This window comes from Phoenix dactylifera, chromosome 8 (genome assembly GCF_009389715.1).
Source record: "Phoenix dactylifera cultivar Barhee BC4 chromosome 8, palm_55x_up_171113_PBpolish2nd_filt_p, whole genome shotgun sequence".
Lineage (NCBI taxonomy): Eukaryota > Viridiplantae > Streptophyta > Magnoliopsida > Arecales > Arecaceae > Phoenix > Phoenix dactylifera.
In genome coordinates this window covers 22,339,762-22,365,943 of record NC_052399.1, presented here as the reverse complement: position 1 = coordinate 22,365,943, position 26,182 = coordinate 22,339,762, and the positions used below count along the sequence as shown (strand labels likewise).

At 44.1% G+C, this 26,182-nt stretch overlaps 3 protein-coding genes across 3 annotated transcripts; 2 read left to right on the top strand and 1 right to left on the bottom strand.

Moving 5' to 3' along the window:
- The first annotated feature begins 3,425 nt into the window (after window positions 1–3,425).
- Window positions 3,426–7,211, top strand: LOC103718641 (cytokinin dehydrogenase 6-like). Its single transcript, XM_039129266.1, has 4 exons — window positions 3,426–4,103; window positions 4,215–4,645; window positions 6,349–6,614; window positions 6,697–7,211. The coding sequence occupies exons 1-4, from the start codon at window positions 3,476–3,478 to the stop codon at window positions 7,010–7,012; spliced, it is 1,641 nt and encodes a 546-aa protein (XP_038985194.1). The 5' UTR covers window positions 3,426–3,475; the 3' UTR covers window positions 7,013–7,211.
- Window positions 7,212–7,401: 190 nt separating this feature from the next.
- LOC103718660 (putative pentatricopeptide repeat-containing protein At1g17630) lies at window positions 7,402–11,729 on the top strand. Its single transcript, XM_008807580.4, has one exon. The coding sequence runs from the start codon at window positions 9,307–9,309 to the stop codon at window positions 11,443–11,445; it is 2,139 nt and encodes a 712-aa protein (XP_008805802.2). The 5' UTR covers window positions 7,402–9,306; the 3' UTR covers window positions 11,446–11,729.
- A 432-nt stretch (window positions 11,730–12,161) lies between these two features.
- On the bottom strand, window positions 12,162–17,735 carry LOC103718642. The gene is made up of 2 exons (XM_008807556.3): window positions 17,360–17,735; window positions 12,162–12,599 (listed from the first exon to the last, which is right to left on the bottom strand). The coding sequence occupies exons 1-2, from the start codon at window positions 17,652–17,654 to the stop codon at window positions 12,550–12,552; spliced, it is 345 nt and encodes a 114-aa protein (XP_008805778.1). The 5' UTR covers window positions 17,655–17,735; the 3' UTR covers window positions 12,162–12,549.
- Between the last annotated feature and the right edge of the window lie 8,447 nt (window positions 17,736–26,182).

Below are 26,182 nucleotides of genomic sequence, written 5' to 3'. Positions count from 1 at the left end.
ATTATTGTATAAATCATACATTCCACGTTTTGTTTTTTATATTCATGCAAATCATCTTCAACGCTAAATTAACATAGGTCTAGATATCTTTGATAGATTAGGGTTAGAGAACAACATAATCTCCTTTAAAGATCGAATAACATATTTTGCTAATAACAAGGCAACCCCCTAGTTCTGAACCTATTCTTTCAAGTTTGCTTGCGAAGGGCCATGCTGGTTTAGTTTTTTTTTTTTTTTAATGAAGCACGAGAAATAATTGAGATCATGGAAACAAAGTGTTTCGGCCTCTCAGGAGGATATAGTTCATGATCATTTGACGGTGCTTGTTTAGCATTATTAGCGCATTCGAGAGTACAAAATGCAAAGAAATCCTATGTTAAAGCTCAAAATTTCTACAACTCTACGCGCTCCTATGGAATTCTCTCTCAAGATTCTCTAGCATTCTTTTCTTAATTCCAGAAAATAATCTTGATTTTTTCACCCAAACAGAAGATGAATCTTGCTTATTCATTTATCCTTTCGACACTCACCATACTTTTCTCTCAAAAATAGTCTTCAATAACTAAGCTGGAAGCTTAACTCCATCTACAAGTGGTATAACAGTGGCCTAGGGGATAAGTAATTGGTTTCTTTACTTGATTTCTTCGGCAGCCGTAGGTCTCTAGGGTTTCATCGCATAAGGTATCGATAAAGACACTTCTAAGAGACGAACTTGCTTTCATGTCTCTCTTTATAAAGCATACCTAAAGAAACATGCAGAAAGAAAGAGCACATCCTTACTTGTTTTATTAATTATTTCTAGTGCCCTGCACGAGACCTGTGCTTTTATATCTTGTCAGCCAGCTCACATTTTAGGCCACAGAATGTCACGTAATGTACTGTTCGTTCATCACAATCCAAGACGCTTGTCCTGTGAGATCCCAGCACGTAGTTACACCCAATTGCCTTTCCAAGGCTCGGCACTTTTGATTCCCAGCGCTGAAGAGTGGATTCTGTGTCGTTGGGATTGCTCTGCAGCTGGGATTGATTTCGTTTGTTCAAGCCACATGCAAGTCCTGACCACTTGCACCCTAGCCTATTTATGGTGACCCATCACCCATATTATTAGTATAATTTTAAAAATTATATAATAATTTATATCAATTTAATATTTTCTTATTCATACAATTTTATATTGATCAATATTATATTTTATTAGTATGATCTTATTTGAGTGATTTCAATAATCGCATAACAACTTATATCAGCGAGTAATATTTTTCTTTGTTAGCATTATCCTATATCAGCTTATGTTATTTTTCTTATATAGAGTTTGTACACAAATATATATAAGCCCTAAAATACATCGAGTGAGATGGAATGAAAACAAATAAAATTATTTTTTTTATATAAATATTTTAATACATATATATTGTGTCCGTGACCTGCTGACACATGGCCATGTCACCATTATATTTATCTAAACCACATGTTACACTGTAGAACCCACTAGAGGGATAGAATCTAGTGGGGATTTGTCATTGTGACGTGGCTATGGACTGCCACACATAACGTGTTCTACATGTGCTATTATCATAGACGATGATGCATGAAGAAGAAGTTGTGGGAAAATTGAGCTTCTTTGAGATTTCAGCCCAAGGAATTGATGCTGTTAAAGATGTTCCTGATGATATGCTTGCAGGATTCGATCTCGTAAAGCAATATAACCTGGGCCTATTGCTAGCTAGGAATTATGGGGCCTTCTGTTGAGGGTAGGCCATGTTTCCCTTGAATCCATTGTTTAAGGCATCGTTGTCCATGAAAAAGTGGGCAAAGCAATTGAACTCGGGCCATGTACAAATAGGCTTCTATTAATCATGCATTAACCAGACTTTAGGAGCTAAGAGTTGCAAATAATATATCAAGTGGCATTCTAATCTGGCTTGAAGGCTAAACCAATGTTTTGGACAAACTTATGATCCTTATTTGCAATCCTCTTATCTGTAAAGTAGCACGCGAATTATGCTTATAAATTGTAGATGATCTTGACCAACCTAACTAGCTCCTATTTGCACTCCATCCAAAATTGTAGATCAAAGAATTCTTTTTTAACATCATTATTTCTATCATTTTCAGATTAGGCTTTTTTCAGTCGGTATGCAAACCTTAGTCAATTTGGAACATGACTAGATTGTCATTCGTTGTAAAATTTCATCCTAATCCCTAGGAGTCCATCTTTTCGTGGCAAGTACTATAGATAGACCAGATCTACCAGTACAAAAGGAAGGTTCTTCGGAATATCACGCAAGAACTTGATATATTCCGAGAAAAAGAAGAAGAGAGAAGTGACTTGCCAACGGGGACCATGACACCATGTCCATGTGAGATGTTTACCAATTCGAAGATCATTAGTCTTATCAACAAGCCTAGATATTTTGGCCACAAATCCCCAATCATCACTAGTATATACAGGCTGTAAAAAATCTTGGAACATCCAAATCATCCAATCAGCCAAGTTTTTATGCCAACTTGCCGAGTCCTCCAAGCGATCAGCCTGGACCTATCAGTTTGGACGCAATCAGCTGGATCGGGATTCAGGAATGACCTCACTCGATCTAATTGACTAGGACCAGTTCCAAATAGTTCGAAGCTAAAAAAGTCAATATATGACTAGGCTAGTTATAAGTCACTTGGGTGCAAGAATTGTTATGATTTTTTTTTTGGAAAAAAGCACAAAAAACTTACCTCGACATATTTGAACAATAACAATGCCTGTTTCAGAGCATTATTAGTTCATAAGAAAATTAAAAGCATCATTAGAACAATAATAATGCGTGCGATCAATCCACCCTTACGGTGAGCCCTGCTTCTAATCTTCACAGGTTCCGACGTTCCGTGCAGCAAACAGGAAAAGATTTCATGCCGCTGCTGCAAGCGGGCTTTGCCGTGATTTCTGGAGAAGCTCAACCTTCCAGAGTTCCAGCTCCAGAAGCATTTGACTGGCTTATAAACACTTCACACCGAGTCAAAAATCAAATTAAACAGATAAAGCTGGATCCAGAGGAAAGCTAATTGAGGTCCAGGCTGTGTCGCACCCGGGCAGCATCCCTGAGCATCGTATTCTTGCTTGCTAGCCAGGACAAAATAGTAACAGGAGCCTCCGGACTCGATAATATTCTGAGAAGCTGCCCAATTTCTTACTACTTTTCCCTTCTGTTTTTTGGCAGGCTTCCTTTTTAACCGCTTTCCCTCTACTCTCCTACATATCATAGAATCTCTGGGCCTCGTCCTCCGTATCTTTGAAGACCCACATGTCTGCCCCAGAACGACCTCCGCAAACCAGAAGCCAGGATTTTCTCACCTGCTCCCCAAAGATCTCCTCCCCCATCTTTTCATGAGAATATCTTGTATATAATGACTCCCACCCCCTCCCTCTCTTTCTCAACTTCAATCACCATTCTTACCACCCCCCTCTCCTTTATAGCCAGTTAGTGAAATGGCCTGGCTAAGGACCGGCTCCATCTCATCCTTCCTTATAGTCATCTTCCTCGTAATTACTAGCCTCATGTCCATAGTCAGCCAAATCGGGCCCTGGCCTGGGGCCCTGCCCCAAGACCTTGTTGCCATCGACCTCGCCGCGAAGCTCCGTCTGGACTCCCATGCTACTGCTCTAGTCTCTACCGACTTCGGCGGCCTCACCCAGGTCGCCCCCGCCGCTGTTTTCTACCCGTCGTCGCCCCACGACATTGCCGTCCTGGTGCAATTCTCCTACTCCTCGTCCCGGCCCTTCACGGTAGCCCCCCGAGGCCACGGCCACTCCATCAGGGGCCAGGCCTTTGCTCCTGATGGAGTGGTCATAGACATGCCATCGCTCGGCCGCGGACGCGCCGATCGGATCATCGTGCACTCGGATGACTCCTCATTTCGGTACGTCGATGCCGGCGGCGAGCAGCTATGGATCGACGTGCTGCATGCAGCGTTGGAACACGGGCTTTCGCCGCCCTCATGGACCGATTACCTCTACTTGACCGTCGGCGGCACCCTCTCTAATGCCGGCGTGAGCGGCCAGGCTTTCCGACACGGCCCGCAGATCTCCAATGTATATGAATTGGACGTCATCACCGGTACTGAACCTACCAACTTATGAATCAAGTGTTGAGATATGTGTGAAGAAAATATTACAAAATGCTTTAGTAACTCATTAAGATGGAATTGCTGGACTGCATGTGGAACAGGGAAGGGGGAGATGGTCACATGTTCCAGGGACTACAACTCGGAGCTCTTCTACGCCGTGTTAGGAGGGCTGGGCCAGTTCGGGATCATCACCCGGGCTCGGATCGCCTTGGAGCCCGCGCCCCAGAGGGTGCGCTGGGTTCGGTTGATATACGATGATTTCGGGGCGTTCACGAGGGACCAGGAGCGCCTCATAGCGATATCTGCATCCTGGGAGAGCAAGAAGAAAGGAGGGGGTTTCGACTACGTGGAGGGATCGGTTCTGGCGGCGGATGGAAGTCCTATCGGGAGCTGGAGGTCGTCTTCCTTCGCGGGGTGGGACGCCGAGAGGATCGCCAGGCTCGGAGCGCAGCACGGCGTCATCTACTGCTTGGAAGGGGCCATGTACTACGACTCGGTCAGGGCATCACGTTCGTGGGTGGTGGTGGATGAGGTAAAAAAAAAAAAAAAAAGTACCGACTAGTTTGCCGGTTCCTATTTGTACCAAAAAATTATATCCTACACTGCATGCACCACATGGCCATAGCCATGCATGACGCGAATAACAACTGCTTGTTTCTGCATGCACCACCATGTGCATCGGAAATGAGTGGCTGTGATTATTAGTTAGGACCCACATGCTTCTACTCCAAACATTCTTGATCCAGCAAAATTTTTAGTTGGATCACATCCGCTATTGACCTGATGGGCTAATCCAACCAAAAAGCAACACGGCCATGAATTTCTTTTACGTGGCCGTGTACGCCACCAATAACAACCGCTTGTTCTTGCATGCACCATCATGTGCATTGTTGCAAAAATGAGTGGCTGTAATTATCAGCGTGCAGAACCCTGTGGTGCACAACGTCTACGATATAATTTATCCTTGTATCCATGATCGTATCTTTCGTAGGGCCCATATGCTTCTACTTCAAACATCCTTGATCTAGCAAAATTTTTAGGTCGATCAAATCTACTATTGAGTGGGTGGACCAATCCAACTAAAAAGCAACATGAACCTGGCTCCCTTTTTCCTCTTTATTCTTCTTTGTGTGTGTTTGGCCATGTTGCTTTCTAGTGGGACTGCTCCACCGGCTCAACGATGGATCTGATCTAACCAAATTTTTTTCTTAATTTGTGTCTCTGCCACACCCCAAGAAAAAAGTGTGCGGTCTCCTTTAATCAGACTTCTAATAGCAATATAGTAAAAATAGATTCATGTGAAGCTCCTCCTTTAAAAACATTTACAACCTCTACGTTTACATCTGGTAAGAAGACTGGTGACTCATCTCTCTTTTTATAATCTTAATTTGTTAGGTTTGACTCGAGCCGTTGGTAAACATATCTATGGTTAGCTGGATGGTAGGCTCACGTTTGACAAAGCAACAAACCAAGCCCAAGCTTCTAAATGTTTAGATTTTGACTCCTAATGGAGCCAGGACCAGACAGTGTCGATTAGCTAGTTGTCGATACGGAAAGCTAGGTGTCACTTGGATATATAATAGGCTCCTTCAAGTTGCATCATCATGAAATAATAACCACATCTCACGTTTGTGATTAAGTTGGGCTTAAGATGTAGCGCTCATTCCGTTTACCAACCCAAGCCTGAGCAGCCCAAAGTTTTTCACGTCTCAGCTTATTCTCAGACGGTCCTCCAGAAATAGTCTCACATCGTACGTGTTTGAGCCATTCTCATGAATACTAACCTGCATGTCACACTGTTTTTGTTCATAACCTTCATATATTCGATCATTTGCATTAGTAGTGTAGTTTACTTTTTCAATCCGTTGTTAGTACATCAGCTTTCATTTTGGAGTACCTTCTCATAGGTACAAGTGCAATAAAACTGTTGTATTCAGTACCATTTTTGGCCTTATAGGAAGGCCTGTCCTGAAGTCTTTTAATAGATCGACACTGATCTTTGAGACTTGAGGTTGTTAAATAAGCTGTAAAAGCATGAACGAATAGTTGGTTGGATTGTCCTCGGTCCGTTCATTGGATGCGTGTGAACAAAGAAGTGTTTGACCTATTCGAAGGCAAAAAAAAAAAAAGGAAAGTGTTGACCTTGTATTCTAGTTTGTGTGCAAGCATAGAGTATTGACTTTTGGCATTTTCTGTAGTTTTTCCAAGCTGCTGACAATTTGGACCTACTGACAGGAGCTTGAATTGTTGCTTGAAGAGCTAAGCTTTGTCCCAGGGTTTGCGTTCACAAACGATGTCTCCTATGAGCGATTTCTAGATAGAGTTCATGATGGGGAGTTGAAACTCCGTTCGATGGGCCTCTGGGATGTTCCTCACCCATGGCTTAATATATTTTTACCCAAGTCTGGAATACAGGATTTTAATAGTGGAGTCTTCAAGAAGATACTGAAGCACAACGAGTCAACGGGCCCAATTCTGTTCTATCCTCTGAATAAGAACAAGTACGTAAACTATTCAATTCATTAATGATCCATGGATGAATTATAATATTGTTGGCTAATTATACGGATGCATGTGTTACAGGTGGGACGAGAGGATGTCGTCCGTGATCCCTGACGAAGAGATCTTTTATTCCATAGGTTTGCTATGGTCTGCGATAATGGATGATTGGGAGTACTTGGAGAATCTAAACATGGAGATCATACAGTTCTGCGATCAGAAAGGCATCAAATATAAACAGTACTTGCCTCATTATTTATCTCAGGAGGATTGGATGAAGCACTTCGGTCCCAGATGGGACAAGTTCGTCGAGATGAAGAGGAAGTATGATCCTAAAGCACTCTTATCTCCAGGGCAGAAAATATTTACAACCTCGCTCGTGGACCATGCCACCAATTAGCAGTGTCGTGGCAGATTAGTTAATCCAAATCAAGGCTTCATATATAGAAAAAAAATTAGCCGACATCTATCAATATCTTGTACAAATTGCTTATGATTTGTTAAAGCGTCTTTTAATTAACATTCAGTATCTGGAGCAGAAGAGGTTCTTTAGAAAAAGAATCAAATCTCTATGGAAATTTTGTAATTTTTCTTAGTTCCTCCATTAGCGCTCTTGTGCACCATGCATGTTGATATATCTAACGCGAGGCTGGTGGACTGTCTGTTTAAAGTGCAGCTTTTTTTATTTTTTTTGCTAAAAACGAAAGTATTATATATAATATGTACGGTTATAATTAAAATAATTAAAAAATAGCATATTATGAATTGCACCGAATAATTATTTTTTTATTTAAAAATATTTTTTAAGTGGTTGGTAATGAAAGAGGCCATCCAACCTATGGTGTTATTGGTTCCTTTGAATATGTGCTCTGCCGGTGAGGCTTCGGCAGCTCTGAAAGGTGGCGTCAACGGACAATATACGTCATCGTAAAGATTTCTAACGTTAGGACGAAGGCATTGGGTGGACGTGAGTGCGGACGACTTCCTTTGTCAATGTCCTTGCTCGAACTACTTGACCCTACAAGGGGGATGATGAGTTGATGACCGGAATGGCAAGACTTGCGAGATTTCCATCACGTCATGGGCCACCCTTCACATCATTGTGATTGGGCAAAACATTGAGGCAGATCTGGGAAGGACACTAGAAAGATTCGCAGATACATCAATAGACTGTTCTACGTTTGAAGGAGGACAAGAGTTACGGTGGCCGGATACTCGGGTGGTACGTCAGTCAGTCGTTGTATGATTGGAAACTCGACGGAAGTTACCATGGCTCGATGATCACGTTGTTGGTCATGTCATCGCTGCAATTACAAAGGGCAAGGATAAAAAGGTTCCTAGATTGTTCTGCTCAGACTTTGCTCATCTTTGGTTCCCAAAAAAATCAAAATGTTGTTCTTGTGATTTAGATTAATCATAGTAGGCGATTTTGAGTTATAACTATTCTGAGGCACTTTGTCTTAAATGAAATGGGACTCTTTGAGATGTGTCCCCATAGCAAAATGTTGGTACTATACTTCTTTTTTTTTTAATCTTTAGTCTTATAAAAGTACTCAAAATCTTTCTAGTAAATAATCGATGTGGGATCAAACACACTTATACATATTCTTACATACTTCCCCTATTTAAGTTCCGATGTTCTCGTTAGGCTCAAAGTTAAAATTTATTCAAATCTACTCACAAGCACTACAATCAGCCTCAATAAACTCGTACTGCAATATTTTCTAGTCCACATGGATTATGAGCTGGATCCGCTCTGATATCACTTGTAATAATACAGGACTTCATCCAAAAAGATTAGTCGGAATGTATTTTTTGGATTCGTTAGTTCTATATAAGTACCTAATATTTTTTCAATGAATTACCGATGTAAAACTAAACACATATTTGCACGGATCCTCATAGTTTATTATGAGAAATAATACCCAACATCTGGTATACCACCTCAACGGCACGCCAAGTCAATCCATTTTCCCTGTGATAGGAACCCTTTGGGAGGCCAAGATCATGATCTCACTACTCGCGAGATCAGGGAAAAAAAAGGACCTCCTCTCTAACCTCCTCAACTACAATCTTACCCTCTGGGAGGTCAAGAGTGCAATCTTGCATGCTCGCGAGATCTGCAAAAAAAAAAAAAGGGACCTTATTTTTGACCACCTCGATCACGATCTCACTCTCCAGCGGACAAAAATTCACTAGCCCGCTTGTGTGAGAAACTCCCATGCCACCTATGAGGATGCCGACTCTCTCCACCTCGTCCTTCCGCTAATGGAGGCCATTGCCACCGGCTGGGGATCACCCATCGAGTCGTGAAGAGGGATTCCCATCATAAAGCGCTCCGATTCAAACTCATCTCGAATTAGTGTTCGAGAAAAAGTTGCACCAGAGAGGATTCAAACTAATCTTAAATTAGTGTTCCAGCAGCATAGTTTCCTTATATGTACAGCAAATTTTGAAGTTTTAGAATTTGAGGAACCTACTTTGGACTTCAAGATAGGTTTATGCCGAGCTGATCATGATTTATGCCGAGCAGATCATGAGCCGAGCTTCGGGTCTCAACTATTTAAAATTGAACATCTTCCATGCCCAAGCCCTGATCATGATCAGCTCCAGACTTCATGGTGAGGCTGTAAGACGCCAAAATCTTGCATCCAAATCGCACCTTATTTGTTACTACCGGTGTAGTACGATACAATGTTCCCTCTGGGAGACAAATTTACTACCGCTCTGGGTCGTTACCACCTCCTCCTGACCCCGCCACCGTCCCGTCTCCTCCTTCCATTCTCCTCCATCTCCCATCCCCGCCATCCCACCGAACTCGAGTCCTCCCTCGACTTTCTTCTTCAGCAATGCGCGACCCCTCGTCAAGCCAAGCAAATCCACGCCCAGCTCCTCACCTCCTCCGCCTTCCACCATCCCGACTCCGCCTACCTCTTCGCGCGGCTCGTCTCCGTCTACGGCCGCCTCGGCCTCCTCCCTGACGCCCGCTCCGTCTTCCGCGCCGCCCACGACCGCCGCTCCTCCCTCCTCTGGAACTCCATCCTCCGCGCCAACCTCGCCCACAGCCATTCCCTCGAAACTCTCTGCCTCTACAACGAAATGCGTGCCCTCGGCGCCCTCCCGGACGGTTTCACCTTCCCTCTAGTTATCAGGGCCTGCGCCGCCCTCGGCGTCCCCAGACTGTGTGGTCCTGTCCACAACCACGCTGTCTCTATGGGCTTCCAGTGGCATCTCCACGTTGCCAACGAACTGATGGTGATGTACGGCAACATCGGGAGGATGGACCTGGCCCGCCGAGTGTTCGACGCGATGCCTCTCAGAAATGTCGTCTCTTGGAACACTTTGATTTCTGGCTACTCGCGGAATTATGATTCTGAGGCAGCACACGATGCATTCCGATTGATGGAATTCACGGGGTTTGAGCCGAACCCTGTCACATGGACGGCACTGCTGTCGGCCCATGCCCGGTGCCAGCGGCACGATGAAGTTATCGGATTGTTTGATAAGATGAGGACGAAAGGAGGTAAAGCCACAGCACAAGCTGTTGCGGTGGCTCTATCCGTTTACCCTTACGCGAGCAGCGCGTCATTGCAGAAGGGCAAGGAGATGCACAGCTATGCTATCAGGAGTGGCTTCGAATGGTACTCTTTTGTTAAAAATTCGCTCATCTGCATGTATGGGAAGCTTGGGTATAGAGAGGATGCCGAGAGGCTATTTTTGGAGACAACAGTGAAGGATTTAGTCAGCTGGAATGCGTTGATTTCTAGCTATGCGGCTGCTGGTTTGTGCGGCGAAGCTTATGAGATCTTCTCACGAATGGAGAAAACCGGGGAATTCAGACCCAACGTGGTAAGTTGGAGTGCAGTGATTGGAGTGTTTGCATCAGGCGGGATGGTGGAGCAATCGCTGGACCTCTTTCGGCAGATGCAGCAAGCTGGTGTAGCACCCAATTCGATCACAGCTGCCACTGTTCTAGCTGCATGCGCAGAGTTATCGTCATTGCGCTTGGGTAAAGAGATTCATGGCCACGCCATTCGAGGCTTAATGGATCATAATTTGTTGGTAGCAAATGGACTTCTCAATATGTACACCAAAAGTGGGAGCCTGAGAGAAGGGCAGTCGGTGTTCAATAGAATGGAAGACAAGGATTTGATCTCATGGAACTCGATGATTGCTGGTTATGGGATACATGGATTCTGCGATGAAGCTCTTGGCACATTCAGTGACATGGTGAGAGCTGGTTGTGAGCCGGATGGGATCACCTTCATTGCCGTTCTGTCTGCGTGCAGTCGCTCAGGGCATGTCTCTCAAGGCCGTCGCTTGTTCGTTCAGATGGTTGACGAGTATAAGATCCAGCCATGCATGGAGCATTACTCATGCATGGTGGACCTTCTTGGGCGTGCAGGATTGCTACGAGAAGCAAGTCAGCTCATGGAGTGTATGCCGGTGAAGCCCAATGCTTGTGTTTGGGGGGCCTTGCTGAACTCTTGCAGGATATATGGGAACACGGCAACAGCTGAAGATACAATGGCACAAGTTTTGGGGCCCGAAGGGCAGGCTACAGGGAACTACATGCTTCTTTCTAATATATATGCTGCGTGTGGGAGGTGGGAGGACTCAGCAAGGGTAAGAGTGATGACAAAGGTGAAAGGTTTGAAGAAAAGTCCTGGGCAGAGTTGGATTGAGGTGAAGAATAATGTGTATGTGTTCTCGGCAGGAAGTTCATTGCCACCTGGTGCAGAGGACGTTTATGAAGTTCTCGAGGATTTGTATCGGCATATGGAGAGTGATGAGTTTGCATTGGACTGGCCTTTGTTGCAATGCAAATTGTAGTCAAGGGAGATTGGGCAGTGGACTAAAGTCTCTGCCTACAATTGATGTCCATTTTTTTTAAGGCAGATGAGTTTTTTTGTGCTGTGGTTGGCACATGGCAAGAGACTTCACCGTGCCAATTATACAATGGTTTTCAGAAACAGGTTGGGTTCTCGCAGAAACAAATTGGCAGAATCCTTTTGGTGCATTAACCATGGGATCAGTCAATTTGAGAATAATGCTGAGTTCACTTTGGAGGCATTGGAGAATTCCAGCTTAAGATTTTATTTCAATTCCTGGAGAAATGCCATTGCCTTGTGTCTTTTAACATTGAGATGTGGATTGGTGGGGGATCTTAGTAGAGACCAGCAGAAAAATTACATAACTTAAGCTAGTAGTGATGACCTGGGAGAAGAAGAAAGGCCGGTGGGATTTCAGTGTCCTGGGTCAACACAAACCTGCACAAGGCTATTCATCCATCTTCCTTGTCGGTGCCACATTCTGAAAAAATATTAAGATTGCCAAGGTGCAATTTAAGATAATAAAATGCCCTTGAAATTGTCAACCTTTGGACCTAAAGCAGTTGAGGAAATTTTGCTCCGCACCATCTGACCATATCAAAGCCAACCTAACTGGCACCAAACCTCTAACCATGTCAAACAGAAGTAATAACCATGTCTACGTTGACAAAAGGCAGAACAAGACGGTATCATCGCCCCATGAACTTGGTGATGATATTCTGAGACTGAATGGTGTACCACCAAAAACAACAATGATCAAAAGGCGTTGATCATCCTGTTCAACACAGTTGTTTAAAGGCAATGTTAGGTGCTAGTTCTACAGCAGGATGCATACTTCAGTAAATATTCAATACGCCCCATCACACGGGGCCAAGCCATTCACCATACATGAGGTCCTGCGTGCCAAACAAAGTCGTCATTCACTACAGGTCTTTGTCCAAAATATACCACCACAGAAGAGAAACTTGTTTTTGCTCGCGACTTGCGTCATTTTCTCGGTATGCATTCTTCAGCATTTTAACATGGTTATGCGAGAATGAGCACAGGTTCATGGGCTACGTGCTTATTAAAATGGCCAGACCATCTATGCCAAGTTTAAACAACATTAGGCTATAGTGATTGATTCTTCGGCGGTGGCGGTAACCTCTCCTGCACCTGCAAATCAGATAATATAGAGGAACAACATCAGAGAGCTGAAGATAATTAGCCTTGGAGACAAATCTGCATCTCACCGATTCCTAGATCACCAAACACTAGCAGATAAAATAAGGGGAAACTTCTTTTAGGCTGCCTACTTCGGCAATCAACTTGATGTACATCATCCATTTAATGCACGTTAGGCAAGTAGATTGTCCTGCCTCTATAAGAAAGTAGTCAGCTATATGACAAGAACATCATTAGAATGGTCCACAAAACAACTAGCATTCCAGACTATCCATAATTAATGATTGTTGTATGATATTCTGTCTCCAAATAAAGGATTTAACTTTCTTTCATGCCGATTCAACAAGGTCTCTGGTTAGTCTAAGTAATAAGTAACACACTATGGATTCAACCAACCCTATGATGTAAACTCTAAATTTTTTTTATGCTGTGCTTAAAATACGTGCTGATTGCAGAAGATGTTGTGCAAGCAATTAAATAAGAAGATTATCTGTTTCCTGCATAGAGGACCGCAAAGGTTTAGAAAACCAAATTCTGAAATTGGCAATACATGCTGGCAAAGTAGAGGTAATTTTCCCCATTAAACTTTTGATCTTGAAGGTCTGTAAAATAAGTCTGATGGATTTCCATTAAATAAGGCTAGTGAAACCTCAAGTAGGGATTTTGTTATGCTGTGGCCCTCCCTTGTCTATGGCCCTTGATAGGGACATAAGGAAACTGAGATTTGCAAAGCCAACCTCAGATAACGAGCATATCACTGATTATGATAATTCATGAGGAGCTCGCCCTCTACTTGAAAACTCACTCTAAAACAAATTGTGTCCTAACTATATGGGCAAAAGTACCTAGTACAAGCATGCCGTTTGGGGGTGAAGAAAATTATAAACAACACTATGAAAAAACATTGATAGGCCTTATTATTCATGGGCAGTACTTATTACATAATACAGGACAGTGCAACTTAGGATAAAGAGAGAGCAAATTATGGAACTGGTACAATATATTTAGCTTACAACGAAAATGACCCTTCAGGACAACACTATTTTGGGAATTGAGCTCTAGTAGGCCTCAAATTCTAATACTCTATTTGCATATGTATTTACATATAAATATGCATCACATATATAATGTTGCACAATCTTTTTATAAATGACCCATGGATGTAAGAACCTGCTAAGAAATCAGATAGAACTGAAGAAAATACAAACAACAGAAAGTGCTAAACAAGTAACACAAAAGTCTTCGTTCAAAACTTTCAAGTCCTTTTTATCTTATCTTGGTGCCATGTTCATTGATATCAATTAATTTGCTATGAACTAACCATCAGCGCTGCCAGAATTTGCTTCTTTCTCTCTCTATCTCCCTATGTGTGTGTGTATTTGTTTCTTCTCCCAATTTCATCATGTAAGGATATTCCTGCCATCAAATAGCTATAGAAAAGGCAACAAGCTCAATGATCATCTTATACTTAAACCCAACATTTTCTCCTTGGATTTGCATTTTGGGTGTTATCCTGGACATTGTTAGAGCACGTGTTTAACATCAGGTAGTCTCAAATGGTTTGTTTTTGACTATACAGCCTTTGGGCCTGGATGGAGACTACTTGATCTAGAAGTCTCCTCTGAGGTGGTAGACCTTGATCAAGTCTCTTCAAAGATTGATGAATGTATGTCTATTACTTTCAAATCTGGATAATTACTCAGATTACCACCGTTTTATCTAAGAGGTTGTTCAGTTGCTTATATGCAAAATAATTTCTACCTCAAGCTTATAATGACTCAACATGTCTACATAACCTAGACACTAAAAGAAAAAAATACACGTATACAGATCAAATGAAAGAACATGTGCAACTTTTGTTAAAAGGAATTCCTTTCCACAAAGAAGATAACTGCATTGGTTATTCTGTCTTGCCCAATTTTCTAAGTGCTCAACATATGCATGTTTTATTAAGAAAAGAATGCCTAATTATGTTATATTACTCTTCTCAAAACTTTCTTTCTGCTTCTGCCAATCCAAACAATAGCAAACTTGAGATCCGAATGAAAATAACTATATCATGGGTTATATGGCTATATGAATGTCCTTGACTGTGAGAGGGATATAAGATTAATATGACATATAAAACAGGTGGTGAAAGTAGAGATAGATACATAAAGGGCATTTGGACAGGTAGGTACCAGTTATCCCTAGTATGATCACAGTGCATTGCAATTGCCTCTAAACCAAGTGAGGGTGTAGTAGGCCATAGGTCAGGAGAAGAGGAGAAAGGCACCCTATTCTCAAAGAATTTGACTAAATAGGAAGTGGTCTTTCTCCTTAGTCTTGTAAAAAAAGTTAGGGTGGAGGGAGGAGCAGAGGATAAAAATATTTGAAACTGGTATTCTACAATCCACTCATGAAAGATCATTGCTTTATAGATTAGTGATGAAAAGTAGTGAAACTGATAGGAAATGCTCCAATTAGTGGATTACACATGTGCGAAGAGTATTGAGATGCTTCTATCTATCGCATTAGAAGCTCATGAACACAACAATGGGAAACTCGCCCACATAAATGAACAAAGAAGTCCTGCTGGTTATAGGCGAGAAAACACTTGTTTAGCAGGCCACATGTCCAAATATCTAAAAATTATTAACCAATAGATAAACCCACCACCTCTGATCATCAAAAAAAAACAAAAACAAAAAAAAAAAACAAAAAAAAGGACAGAGAGAAGGGGGCTCCAAATTTATAGCTGGTTTTTGGGGGAGAAGGTCAAAACACCCTTCCCCTTTCATCTGAAGGGCCAGCCCCATGGGGGAAAAAAAAAACTTTGCTTTGAGAGGTGATGAAAATGGGGGCAAGGATTTAGAACTATGTAAAGTGAGAAGTGCTTTGATCAATGTGAAGAGAGGTGAAACACAGGACCATAACATGTGCTAGAACCCGGCCACAAGCCAAGCTTGGACCAGTAAACCAAGGGTTCAAGATGAGTTATTGGTAAGCATGGATGTGGTTATTGATGGCATTATTAATGGCAAGATGTTGGAAGTCAAACCAATAAGGGTTTCCACGAGAAGAGAACTTAGGCTAAGGTGGCTCAAGGAGCAAGCAAGTATGTTTTAAGAGACATGGAAGGTTTCCAAGGAGGAAACCACTAGCCTCTAGGAGACTTTTCTAATGTTCTAGTTCTTCTCAAGGACAGTGGTGAGGAGTCTAGGAAGGAATGGGACACTAGGGCCCTTGTTGGCAAGAGCCTTGGTCATTGGCTATCGATTGATTATGTGAGACGAATGGAGAGATCGAAGATAGGCAATACGATTAAGCTCTCTCCCTAGTGGATGGTATCCACCTATTTTAATTCAAAACAGAGGAGAGAAACACGGTGCTTCTGGAAGGTCCTTGGACCATCACTAGCCAACTCTTGGCCCTTGAACCATGGCCTCCTGATTTCATCCCAGAGGTTGATGCAATCTAGCATGTGGCTGTTTAGATAAGGTTACCAAAACTTTCTATCAAGCATTGGTATCGATCTCTTGTTCATTGTATTGCCACTACTATCAATCAATTGCTACTTGCACAGATCTTCTGGCAAGGTTGGGTATGTGATGGTTTATGTTCAAGTGGACCTTTCCTAGTCCTTGCAACTAGGACCGCAAATCCGAGATGAGCACTGGAGCTTTTGGCAACTCAACATTTACAAGAATATTATCGCTTGTTTCGGATGTGGCCTAATTGGCCATCTTGATCTTGCATGCACTTTTCCAGATCGGTGGTCAACAAATTATCAGCCTATTGTAGGAGCCCTCACCCTTGGCATCCTCAAGATTAGCTTTGACTAGTCCATTAAAGTAGCAAGTGTTGTGACACGGAACCCATCATTAGCAATCATATTGGCAAGCTTCTTGCTATTGGGGGTAGCTTTCAGCAGGACTCTAGGTCCTCCAAACTGAAATTCAAGCAGAGCTTGGGTGGGGATCACCTTTGCTGCGATGCACCACCAAGCTGATAAAATTTGGCTAAAAGGCAAATCCTCCACCGTAATTTCCTAGATCAAGCCCATCAGCTACCATGGACCCTATCCCTTTGTTCCTTCACATCTTTTATCTCACTTGGCGTCTCGAACTTCAAATGTTCTCATACTTATCGAGAAGTTAATCAATGGCTGACTGGATTGCCAATCTTGTAGCCGACAATGCTGTCTTATCTTTTACCTCTTCTACTGGGTTATATTTGCTCTCATCTATATAAGTTCCCTAGTCGACTGGACTGGAGGGAAATGAAGCATCTCAGAGAAGTAAAAAAAACTAAAAATCACTCCTCGGCACGCTGTATCTTTGACGGTGTTAGATAGTATCCAGATTAATAAAATTAAACAAAAATCCTTTCTTGCATGATAGTTTTCAAGGGTATCATATAGAAGAGGTGTGCGGACAACCAAATTAATATTTTTTTTAAAAAAAAAATCACTTCTGGCAGCAATGCTGCATTGGTAGCGCTTTAGATTGAAGGATATGTGGGATACAAGATCAATATTATGGAACGAAAAAAAAAGGCATCTTGGCTTGCTATTTTGAGGGTCTCGGATAGAAGGGATACGTAGATCACCAGATTAACAAAATCAAAATAAAATTCACAGAAAGGGCAAGTGGAGTAACAAACAAATCTGTAAAACTAGACAATAAACGTTTTTGTGTTGTTGTTTTGTACGATAGTCTTCTACTAGGGTTTAGATAGAACAAGGGTGTCCGAGTGTGTCAGGTGGATACCTTGGTCGTCAGCGGCGGCGGGGTCATCCTCGCCGTAGATGGCGCGGAGGCGTGCGAGAGAAATGGGGGCTTCGGAGGGATCGCCCTCGGCGAGGCCGAAGAGATGCTGGCGCCAAGCCCACATGGCGGAGGCCATGGCGGTGTTGGCGGAGCGGAGGGTCGTCTTCTCGGCCTCCAAGACCGCGATCTCCTGCTGCTGCTTGAACGAGCGGACTCCGAGCGCCGCGAAAGTGCCCAAAAGGAGGAGGTGGATCACGTTGTCCTTCTTCCCCACCACCCTCAGCACCGCCTCCATCCTCTCCTCCCGCGGTCTTCCCTCTCGATGTATGTATGATGTATGTCCGTTGCAAGCATGTGCATCATGTGATGTGATGCGATACAACAAATGGGTCTCGACCTGGCTCAATTATGTTGTGGGTCCAGGATTTGGTCTAACCGGTCATTGGCTGGATCTGACCGGTCTTCGGGCAATTGGAAACCCCTCCCCGATTATATGAACAGTTGTATTGAAAAGATCATCGTTATGCTATATTAGTGTTTGATGGGAGGCAAAATGGATTGTCCTATTCCAACACAGAGTCATCCATTTCCGGCCAAACAAACATCTGAACCAAGTAGGCTGATAAGGCTCCCTCGACCGCAGGCGACAACCTCAACCAGAGCCTGACTGACCTCGGCTCCACCAAGAGCTAGAGTCGACCTTGCCCACCAAAGGCCAGAGCCGACCTTGGGTCCTACCTAAGACCGAGCCGACCTCAGCAAGAGGCGACCTCTGCCAGAGCCGACTTCGAGTCCTACCGAAGATCGAACCGATCTCGGCTAGAGGCCCAGCCGACCTCGGACCCCGCTAAAAGCCGAGCCGACCTCGCCAAGTATATGCCAAGGGCCATATCCTGCCACACCGGCCAAGGGCCATACCCTGCCACACCTGCCAAGGGCCATATCCTGCCACACCGGCTAAGGGCCATAGTCTGCCACATCTGCCAAGGATCATACTATGCTATATTTGCCAGGAGCCATACCCTACCACACCTGGCCAAGACCATTCCCTCTCATGATGAGGATTATCTATACGGCAGCCACCTGGTTGCTCTTATGAGGACTATAAATAGACCACACCAACAACACTCAGGAAGTTTTTTTTCTTTTTTCCTACAAAAAAAGACTCCAAAAACTCTGATAGCTTAGCCATTGGAGGGCTTTTGCCGAAATCCTGGTGAAGGCTTTGTGCAGGTCTCCAGGAGCGCAGGAGGTGGCTCCCCTTCTTCATCCCGGACGGCGGCTTCTCGTCTTCCTCCAGCATGGTCACCCTCAGGCCAAATTTCAACCACAATATTGTTAACTGTAGAAAATAGTAGAAAATAATGGAAGAATAACTGTATTTATCATCAGATTTCCTTTTGTTTAATGCTTTTAGAAAAATTAATATAAAAAATTAAATTAAAACAAATAACACCGTGTCCGTGATCCGCCCTTTGTGCATCTAATGGCCTTGGCCGGCCTTTGCATCTAAATTAGTGGTGGCATGAGCCTTCAAGAAGGTGCGCTCTTTGTGGTGGTGACCAGCCTGACTCTTTCATGGACAAACTGGTGAGGTCCAGCCGCACTACCATGTAGGCAAAGTTTATAAATATAAATTCATTTGATTGGGCTAAAAAATACCGAGTCCAAATCCAATCTAATTTTAAATTAGGCTCGAAAATTGAGGTTGGTCTGGCCTGTCAAGCCAAAAATCTTATCCCAAGCTCAACAACATTTGGCTCCATAAGCCAAGCTAGTTTGGCTCAAATAAAATGCTATTCGGGCAGCGGCCTCTAGAGAGTAAAATAGACCGCAGAAGCCCTCCAAACATAGAGAAGAGGAGATATAAATAGCAATATCTTTTGGATTTGCTTGTAGCTATTCAAGTGAATGAAGCTTTTAATCATTCAAAATTATTAAGAAGTAGATAGACAGACAAGCAGATAGATAGATAAATAGATATAGAGAGAGATCACGAGGTGCTTATGTCCAATTCATCTGACCTAGGTAGGAAATTAATCTTCTCTTGCTTAGCGTGCAAAAAACAGTATCATCTGAACTATAAGATTGGATGGTTAAAAAGAAAAATATTGGCTATAGACCTTCGTGTGCAGCAAAAATTGCTATCTATAAAAGCATAAATGATGAAGAAAGTCAATGCAGCACTAGGAAAAGTCCTCACAGCATCACTTAATAATAAAATTGAACTTTTTGTGCCCTTTAAAAAGAAGAAAAAAAGTTCAAATGGAGAGCTGCATTTTCTAGCGAACAAAGTCCAACATGTAACGCTTGACGCGCTGATCTAACCGTGAGCCATTCTTAATGTTGTAATGCTCCAAAGTTTGGTGGTCTTCCAGCTCATGCTCTCCAAATATGAGAATTTGTCGGTCCTTCGGTGTCCCCTCCACGTAGCACATCGCTTCCTTGATATCGCTAATGCTAGTAGAACTCATCACCTCAAGCTCCAGTACCATTGAGGTCCATAACCTAACATATATGGTGAACTCGAATGCTTCTATAGCTTGCTCAACACCTCTTTGAGAACTCTCTCTAGCACCATTACACTTTGAGTTCGCAGCATTAGCCATCTACACGAGGAAAGAATGATAATGAAGATAAAATAGATGGATAACTGTCAAAACATATGATATAAACTAAAGGCATAAATTTATATGGGAGTTCTGGTCTAAGCATTGAAAACAGTTCATTTTGAAGGGGAACCAATGAAACCATTGGTGCAATTTCAACCAACTGGCCTATTGGCAAGGTAAAGTTTGGGGTCTGTGTTTTAAGAACGAATTTAAGATGCATTTGGTTCATGATCGGAATCAGAATTGATTGAAATGAGAATCGAAATGACCATATTTTTTGAGGTATTTGGTTTGTAACTGAAATCAAAATCGAAATTGGAATAGGATTTGAATATTAGAAGAAAGTTAGAATAGACCGAAAATAGAATGAGAATAGAGCTCATTCCAACCGAATGGAGGGTATAGAAATCTCTCATTCTCATTTCTATTCCAGAGTCTAACTTCGACGAACCAAATATGCCCTCAAATTTGTGAAATTGCAGTTTAAATCGGACATGATTTGCCCAATCTACGTAGGCAAGCCAAAGGGGTTAAAAAAAAGCATAAATATTTAACAATCTAGTTATGTTGTTTTGGAGTAAACCATAAGGATTCTATTGAAGGTTGGAAACACAAAACCAACACCATATTCACAAATAAATAAATAAATAAAATGCCAACAAAAAATATATAAAAAAATTTACCGGAGAGAAATAAGTACTAGGAAAGTAAAATCTATGGATTTCTAATGGACAAGGCCTAAGGTATATTTAGTTGCTAGAAAATATATGGGAAATAGAAAAAAAAAGTTAACATTAAAAATTATTTTTTAAAAAAATCACTTTTAATATTGGAATCACTTTTAAAAAATTACTTTTTTAAGAAAAATAAATTCTTCGCATGATTTTTCTTAGTATATGTTTGGTTGTTTGAAAAAGCTTTGGGAAAACTAAAGTTTTCGAGAAAAAACGAGTTTTCCGGCTATTCTTAGAAGTGCAACATCGTTTTCTTCTGCTCTGATTTATTCTACCAATGCAAGAGGAAAAAGAAAACCTAAAAGAAGCATAAGATCGAGAACTATAAGATCATTGTCGTACCTTCTTTGATCGCTTTAAGACTTTTGCAAGTTGATGGCGATGATCCTGGCGGAATACAATCAGGTACAAGTTGCCAACGAACGAATAAATAAAATCCTATCCCTGATGTAGAAGCCGTTGAAAGATTTTTTTTTTTTTTTTTTTTTATGACTCCTGAGAGGCGAAGCCGCTGAGAGACGAACAACAGTGCAAACAGTACCCGATTTTGAAGAGGGGAGGGGAGTTTTTACCAAGAAAAAAAAAGAAAAAAAAAAGAGGGGAGGTGAGTATTCGGTTTTGGTGGATATCTAGATGTAATCAATTGGTGTCCTCCACGTCTACTATCTTACAGGCTGTAATCTTTGAATCCAAATTGAGAGAAAAACATTAAATCCACCGAAATAAATAGAACATCGGTAAAAAGTTTCAAAGGCCAGAGATAAAAACTTACCAATTATCACTTTTTTTTTTTTGGTTAATAATAGAATCTAGTCCTAAAATTCCATGCCTGATATGTTTAGATCTAATGAGGCTTGCTCCATCTATTTCCAAATATTTTGAAAGCAATAGAAAATCTTGAGGCTTTTCGCTATTGAACTTCATTTATTAGATTAATCCATGATATCCAAAACATCGAACCGTCTAACAAACAAATGATTCAGTTAGCATAAAGTGATGTTACGGGGCGTCAGCTTTATGCGCACAAAACTTTCTTTCGGTCGCATGGCTTAAAAGGATTAATGAGTGTCCCAAGGCATTTTTCATTTTTTTTTTTTTTGGTACATCGGCGGCTCACACCCTACGGGTGTGGATACGGCCTGCAAAATCTAAAGAAAGTAAAGCTAAAAGGGACTCCGGCACTGTGTCGGACTCCCTCAAAATAAAACCTCCAGTGTGATGAGCCGCATAGGAAGCGACCCAATCAGCTGCACAATTCGCTTCCCTGTAAACATGTGTAGCCTGATAGGTATCACACGCATGCAGAAGTCTGCGAATGTCCAGAAGCAGCGGTCTGCCCTCACCTGCACGATCTCGGCCCCTGACCCAGTCAATCACAGTAGCCGAGTCGCCCTCAAGAATAATCCGGTCTGCACCTAGTATCTGTCTCGCATAAGATGCACCCTCCCAGGCGGCTCGGAGCTCAGCACACACCACCGACGCATCGAAGATCCGCCGACCCCCCAACGCCACTAGCCTGGCATCGTGATCTCGAATGACGAATCCCACACCTCCACCTCTCCCATCAGCTGTCATGCTGCCGTCAAAGTTCACCTTCAGAAAACCAGGGGGTGGGGGTACCCAGGATACGAACACATATCTGGGCGCTACAAGAGCAGAATGGGTACCCCAGATGTCCCTGGCCAACCCATAAGGTGGCCTCACAGCAGTACTCAGGAACTCCTCTGCATGCAATAAAGCCCTGGCCACCACCACCCCCGCGGGTGATCTGCGGCCCTCAAACACTCGTGCATTCCTGTCTAACCAGGAGTGGTAAGCCAGGTATGCAACGCGAGTCCCTCTCTCCTCCGCCTCGGGCCCACCTCCCGGGATCTCCAGGAAGCGGAGGAACTCAGCAATGGACGACCACCTCTGCCCCGGGTCATAGGAGATCCGTGCCCCCCTCCAGATCTGAACAGCCCGCGGGCACTCGACTAGCACATGATAGATGGACTCCTCCACCTCCGGGCAGACTCCACAATCTCCAGCTATCCGTACACCCCGTCGCATCAGAACACTCCTAGTAGGTAGACAACCCCATGCTACCTTCCACAGGAAGAGTGCGACGCGTGGATGGACCCGTAGTCTCCATATCCAGGCACCGTCAAAATGTCGGGTCACGACTCCTCCTCTCCACTGCGCTATGTCGCGAAAACTCACTGACGTCCGCCCGGACAAGCTCCATATCCTCCTATCCACTGTCAGCCCCACCGGAATCTGCAAGGCCAGTACTCGCTCTGCGAGCTGCTCATGAAAGACCCGTCTAACAAGATCTGCATCCCATCTCTGCTCCCCCTGAACAAACAGAGAACTCACTGTGCGCCCCTCCAACCAAACATGGTCCATCACTGTAGGCCAGTCCCGCAGTATGCCCTCCGGAAGCCACCTGTCCTCTAGAATGCTGATAGTCCGACCATCCCCAATCTCCCACCGGATCATAGGCAGCACCCCCGGGGCACGAGAGCAAATCTCTCTCCAGATAAATGAAGACCCACGTCCAGCTCTGAAAGTGGCCGAAGAGATGGGGTCGCCATACTTCGCCCTCAGCAGAGAAGCCCAAAGACTCCCCGGCTCCAAAAGAAATCTAACTGCAAGTCTAGTGGCCAGTGTCTCCCTGCGCTCGACTAGAGAGGGGACTCCCAGTCCACCCCGGCTGGTTGGCTGACAAATGACCTCCCAAGCCAATAGGTGGATGCCCTCTCTATCCCCACGGTGCCCCTAAATGAAACTCCTGAACATCCTCTCTTGGTTGCGGATAACAGACACCGGTACTAGAGTATTGGACATTAGGTAAATAGGAATAGAGCTCAAAACAGACCTCAGTAGGGTGACTCTGCCCATCATCGATAATGTACTCGCCTGCCAACTCTCCAGTCTCCGTCTGATACACGCCTCCATAACCGTGCACTCCCCCTGCCGCAGGCGCCGGCCAGTAATCGGAACTCCGAGGTATCTAAGGGTCCCCTCCTGCTCGGCTATCCCCAAACTGCTCACGATGGAGGCCTTCACCCTAGGGTCAGTCCTCGGGCTAAAGCTGATGGCTGACTTAGAAAAGTTGACCATCTGACCTGAAGCTCCACAGTATCCCTCCAGGATCCCTCTAATCGTCAGAGCTGACCTCCGTGTCGCGCGGGTCAATAGTAAGCAGTTATCCGCAAACAATAAATGTGAGATACATGTCACACCCCTCGCCGGCCTATATGCCTCAATCTCCTGTGCCGCTGATGCATGGCGAAGTGCTCGTGACAGGTAATCCGAGCATATGATGAACAACAGTGGTGACAACGGGCAACCCTGCCTCAGGCCCACTGATGACTCAAAGTATCGCGATGGGGAGCCATTTATCAGTAATGCAAAAGATGGTGACAGAATACACCCCTGAATCCATCTAATCCACTGTGGATGGAAACCAAACCTCTCCAATGCTCGCCTAACAAAGTCCCACCTCATCCTATCATATGCCCGCTCCATATCCAATTTGACCCCCATCAGACTCCTACAACGAGGAGCACACTGCAGATCAGTCATGAACTCATGAGCGCAAAGGACATTGTCAGAAATCGAGCGTCCTCCAACAAAGGCTCCCTGCTCCTGACAAATAATCCTGGGCAAAACACCTCTCAATCTCTGTACTAGCACCTTCGCCACTACTTTGTGCATAGTCGTGCACAAACTGATAGGACGAAAGTGGCCCGGCTCAACTGGGTCATGTCTCTTCGGGATCAAAGTAATAAAGGTCCGCCTCCACTCCATAGGCATCGATGCCGATACAAAGAACTGCTGAATAGCCTCTATAGTCTCCTGTCTAATAATCTGCCAATACCTCCTGAAGAAAAGTGGGGGAAAGCCGTCTGGGCCTGGGGCTTTATCCTCACCTAGGGACCATAAGGCCTCCTGAATCTCCATATCTGACACTGGTCTGCTCAAAGCTGCATTCTCTCCCTCGGTGATCTGCACCTCTGGAACCAACCCCCACTCATAGCCATCCTCATCCGACCTCCCTATGTCAGTCCATCTGGCATGAAAGAACTGCAGTAAAGTCCTCCTGACAACCTCCATATCCTCTGACTCCTGACTCCTGCTGTCCCTGATCCTACGAATCCTGTTCTGCTGTCTCCGCATGATGGTCGACTGATGAAAAAACTTCGTGTTGCGGTCCCCCTCACGAATCCACTGAACCCTCGACTTCTGTCTCCAGAATACCTCCTGCTGTCTAAGTAAAGAATGATGCCTAGCCAAAAGCCTCCTGAGCTCCCCCTGGTCCTCCTCAAACAGTCCTCCCCCACTATCCTCTTGGGCCTGTGCCGCAGTAATGGATGCTTCAACTTCCTCCACCCTTCTAAATAAATTCCCCACTTCCTCCTTATTCCACCGAGTCAATCGGCGTCTAGTCAGCTCAAGCTTCCGGGTCACCCTATACATCGCACTCCCACGAACAGGCGTCCTCCAGGCCTCCCTCACCACATCCCAAGACCTCGGATAGGACAACCAAATCTTCTCAAACTGAAAAGGACAATGAGACTGAACAGAGTGTGAGGTACTAACCAATATGGGGCTGTGGTCAGAGGCAATCCTAGGCAAGTGGCGCACCCAATAGTCTGAGAATCTCTGGATCCAACCGGTAGAGGCAAATACTCGGTCAAGCCGCTCCCAAACTCTGGCCTGGCCCTACTGGTTGTTGCACCAAGTGAATCTCGGACCTGTGAAGCCAAGGTCAGCAAGCCCATTAGACATCAAAAAATCCTGAAATTCCCGAACCTCAATTTTGTTGGTGAATGCCTTCCCGCCCCTCTTCTCCACCGGACCATCAATGCAATTGAAGTCCCCAGCTACCATCACCGGGTGCCCCAACTGAATGAGGCTTGTGGCCTCCTCCCATAACACTCGTCTCTCCCTATAGTCTATACTTGCATATACAGCAAGTAAAACCCATGGGGGAGCACTACCCTCTGATATCACTAAATTCGCCTGCTGCTTGCACTGGTGGAAGACGTCAATGTTGCACGACCCCACCCTCCACAACACGATAATCCCCCCTGATAACCCCTGTGACTCCACAGCATAAGTCCCCCAAGACCTCGGAATAACATGCCTGACCCGCTCCAGGCTACCTCCCGACAATCTTGTCTCAAACAGAATGCAAATCTCCGGATCATGAAGGCTTACCAATCTCTGGAAAGCCGGTTTAAAGGACGGCTTCCCCGCCCCCCTACAATTCCATAGTAGAACCTTCATCACAAAAGCTGAGTAGTCCTTGGGTGAGTCTCAAGTTCCTGTGACTCGTCCCCCTCCCGTGACCCCTTCACATCTGAGGAAGACCCTGCCTCCCTCTTTAGCAGCACCTCCTTCATCTGCTTAGCTATCTCAGCATGAATCGGGCCACTAATTACTCCTCCCCCAGCATCCCGATCGGTCGGAATCTCAAGTGCCCCACCAGC

Bases quoted from the DNA above. Each gene is read 5' to 3' on its own strand.
- LOC103718641 (XM_039129266.1), top strand. From the start codon at position 3,476: ATGGCCTGGCTAAGGACCGGCTCCATCTCATCCTTCCTTATAGTCATC. The intron at 4,104-4,214 runs GTACTGAACCTA...CATGTGGAACAG, and splicing joins TGAATTGGACGTCATCACCG to GGAAGGGGGAGATGGTCACA. The intron at 6,615-6,696 runs GTACGTAAACTA...CATGTGTTACAG, and splicing joins TATCCTCTGAATAAGAACAA to GTGGGACGAGAGGATGTCGT.
- LOC103718660 (XM_008807580.4), top strand. From the start codon at position 9,307: ATGTTCCCTCTGGGAGACAAATTTACTACCGCTCTGGGTCGTTACCAC.
- LOC103718642 (XM_008807556.3), bottom strand. From the start codon at position 17,654: ATGGAGGCGGTGCTGAGGGTGGTGGGGAAGAAGGACAACGTGATCCAC. The intron at 12,600-17,359 runs GTATCCACCTGA...TCTGATTTGCAG, and splicing joins CGCCGCCGCTGACGACCAAG to GTGCAGGAGAGGTTACCGCC.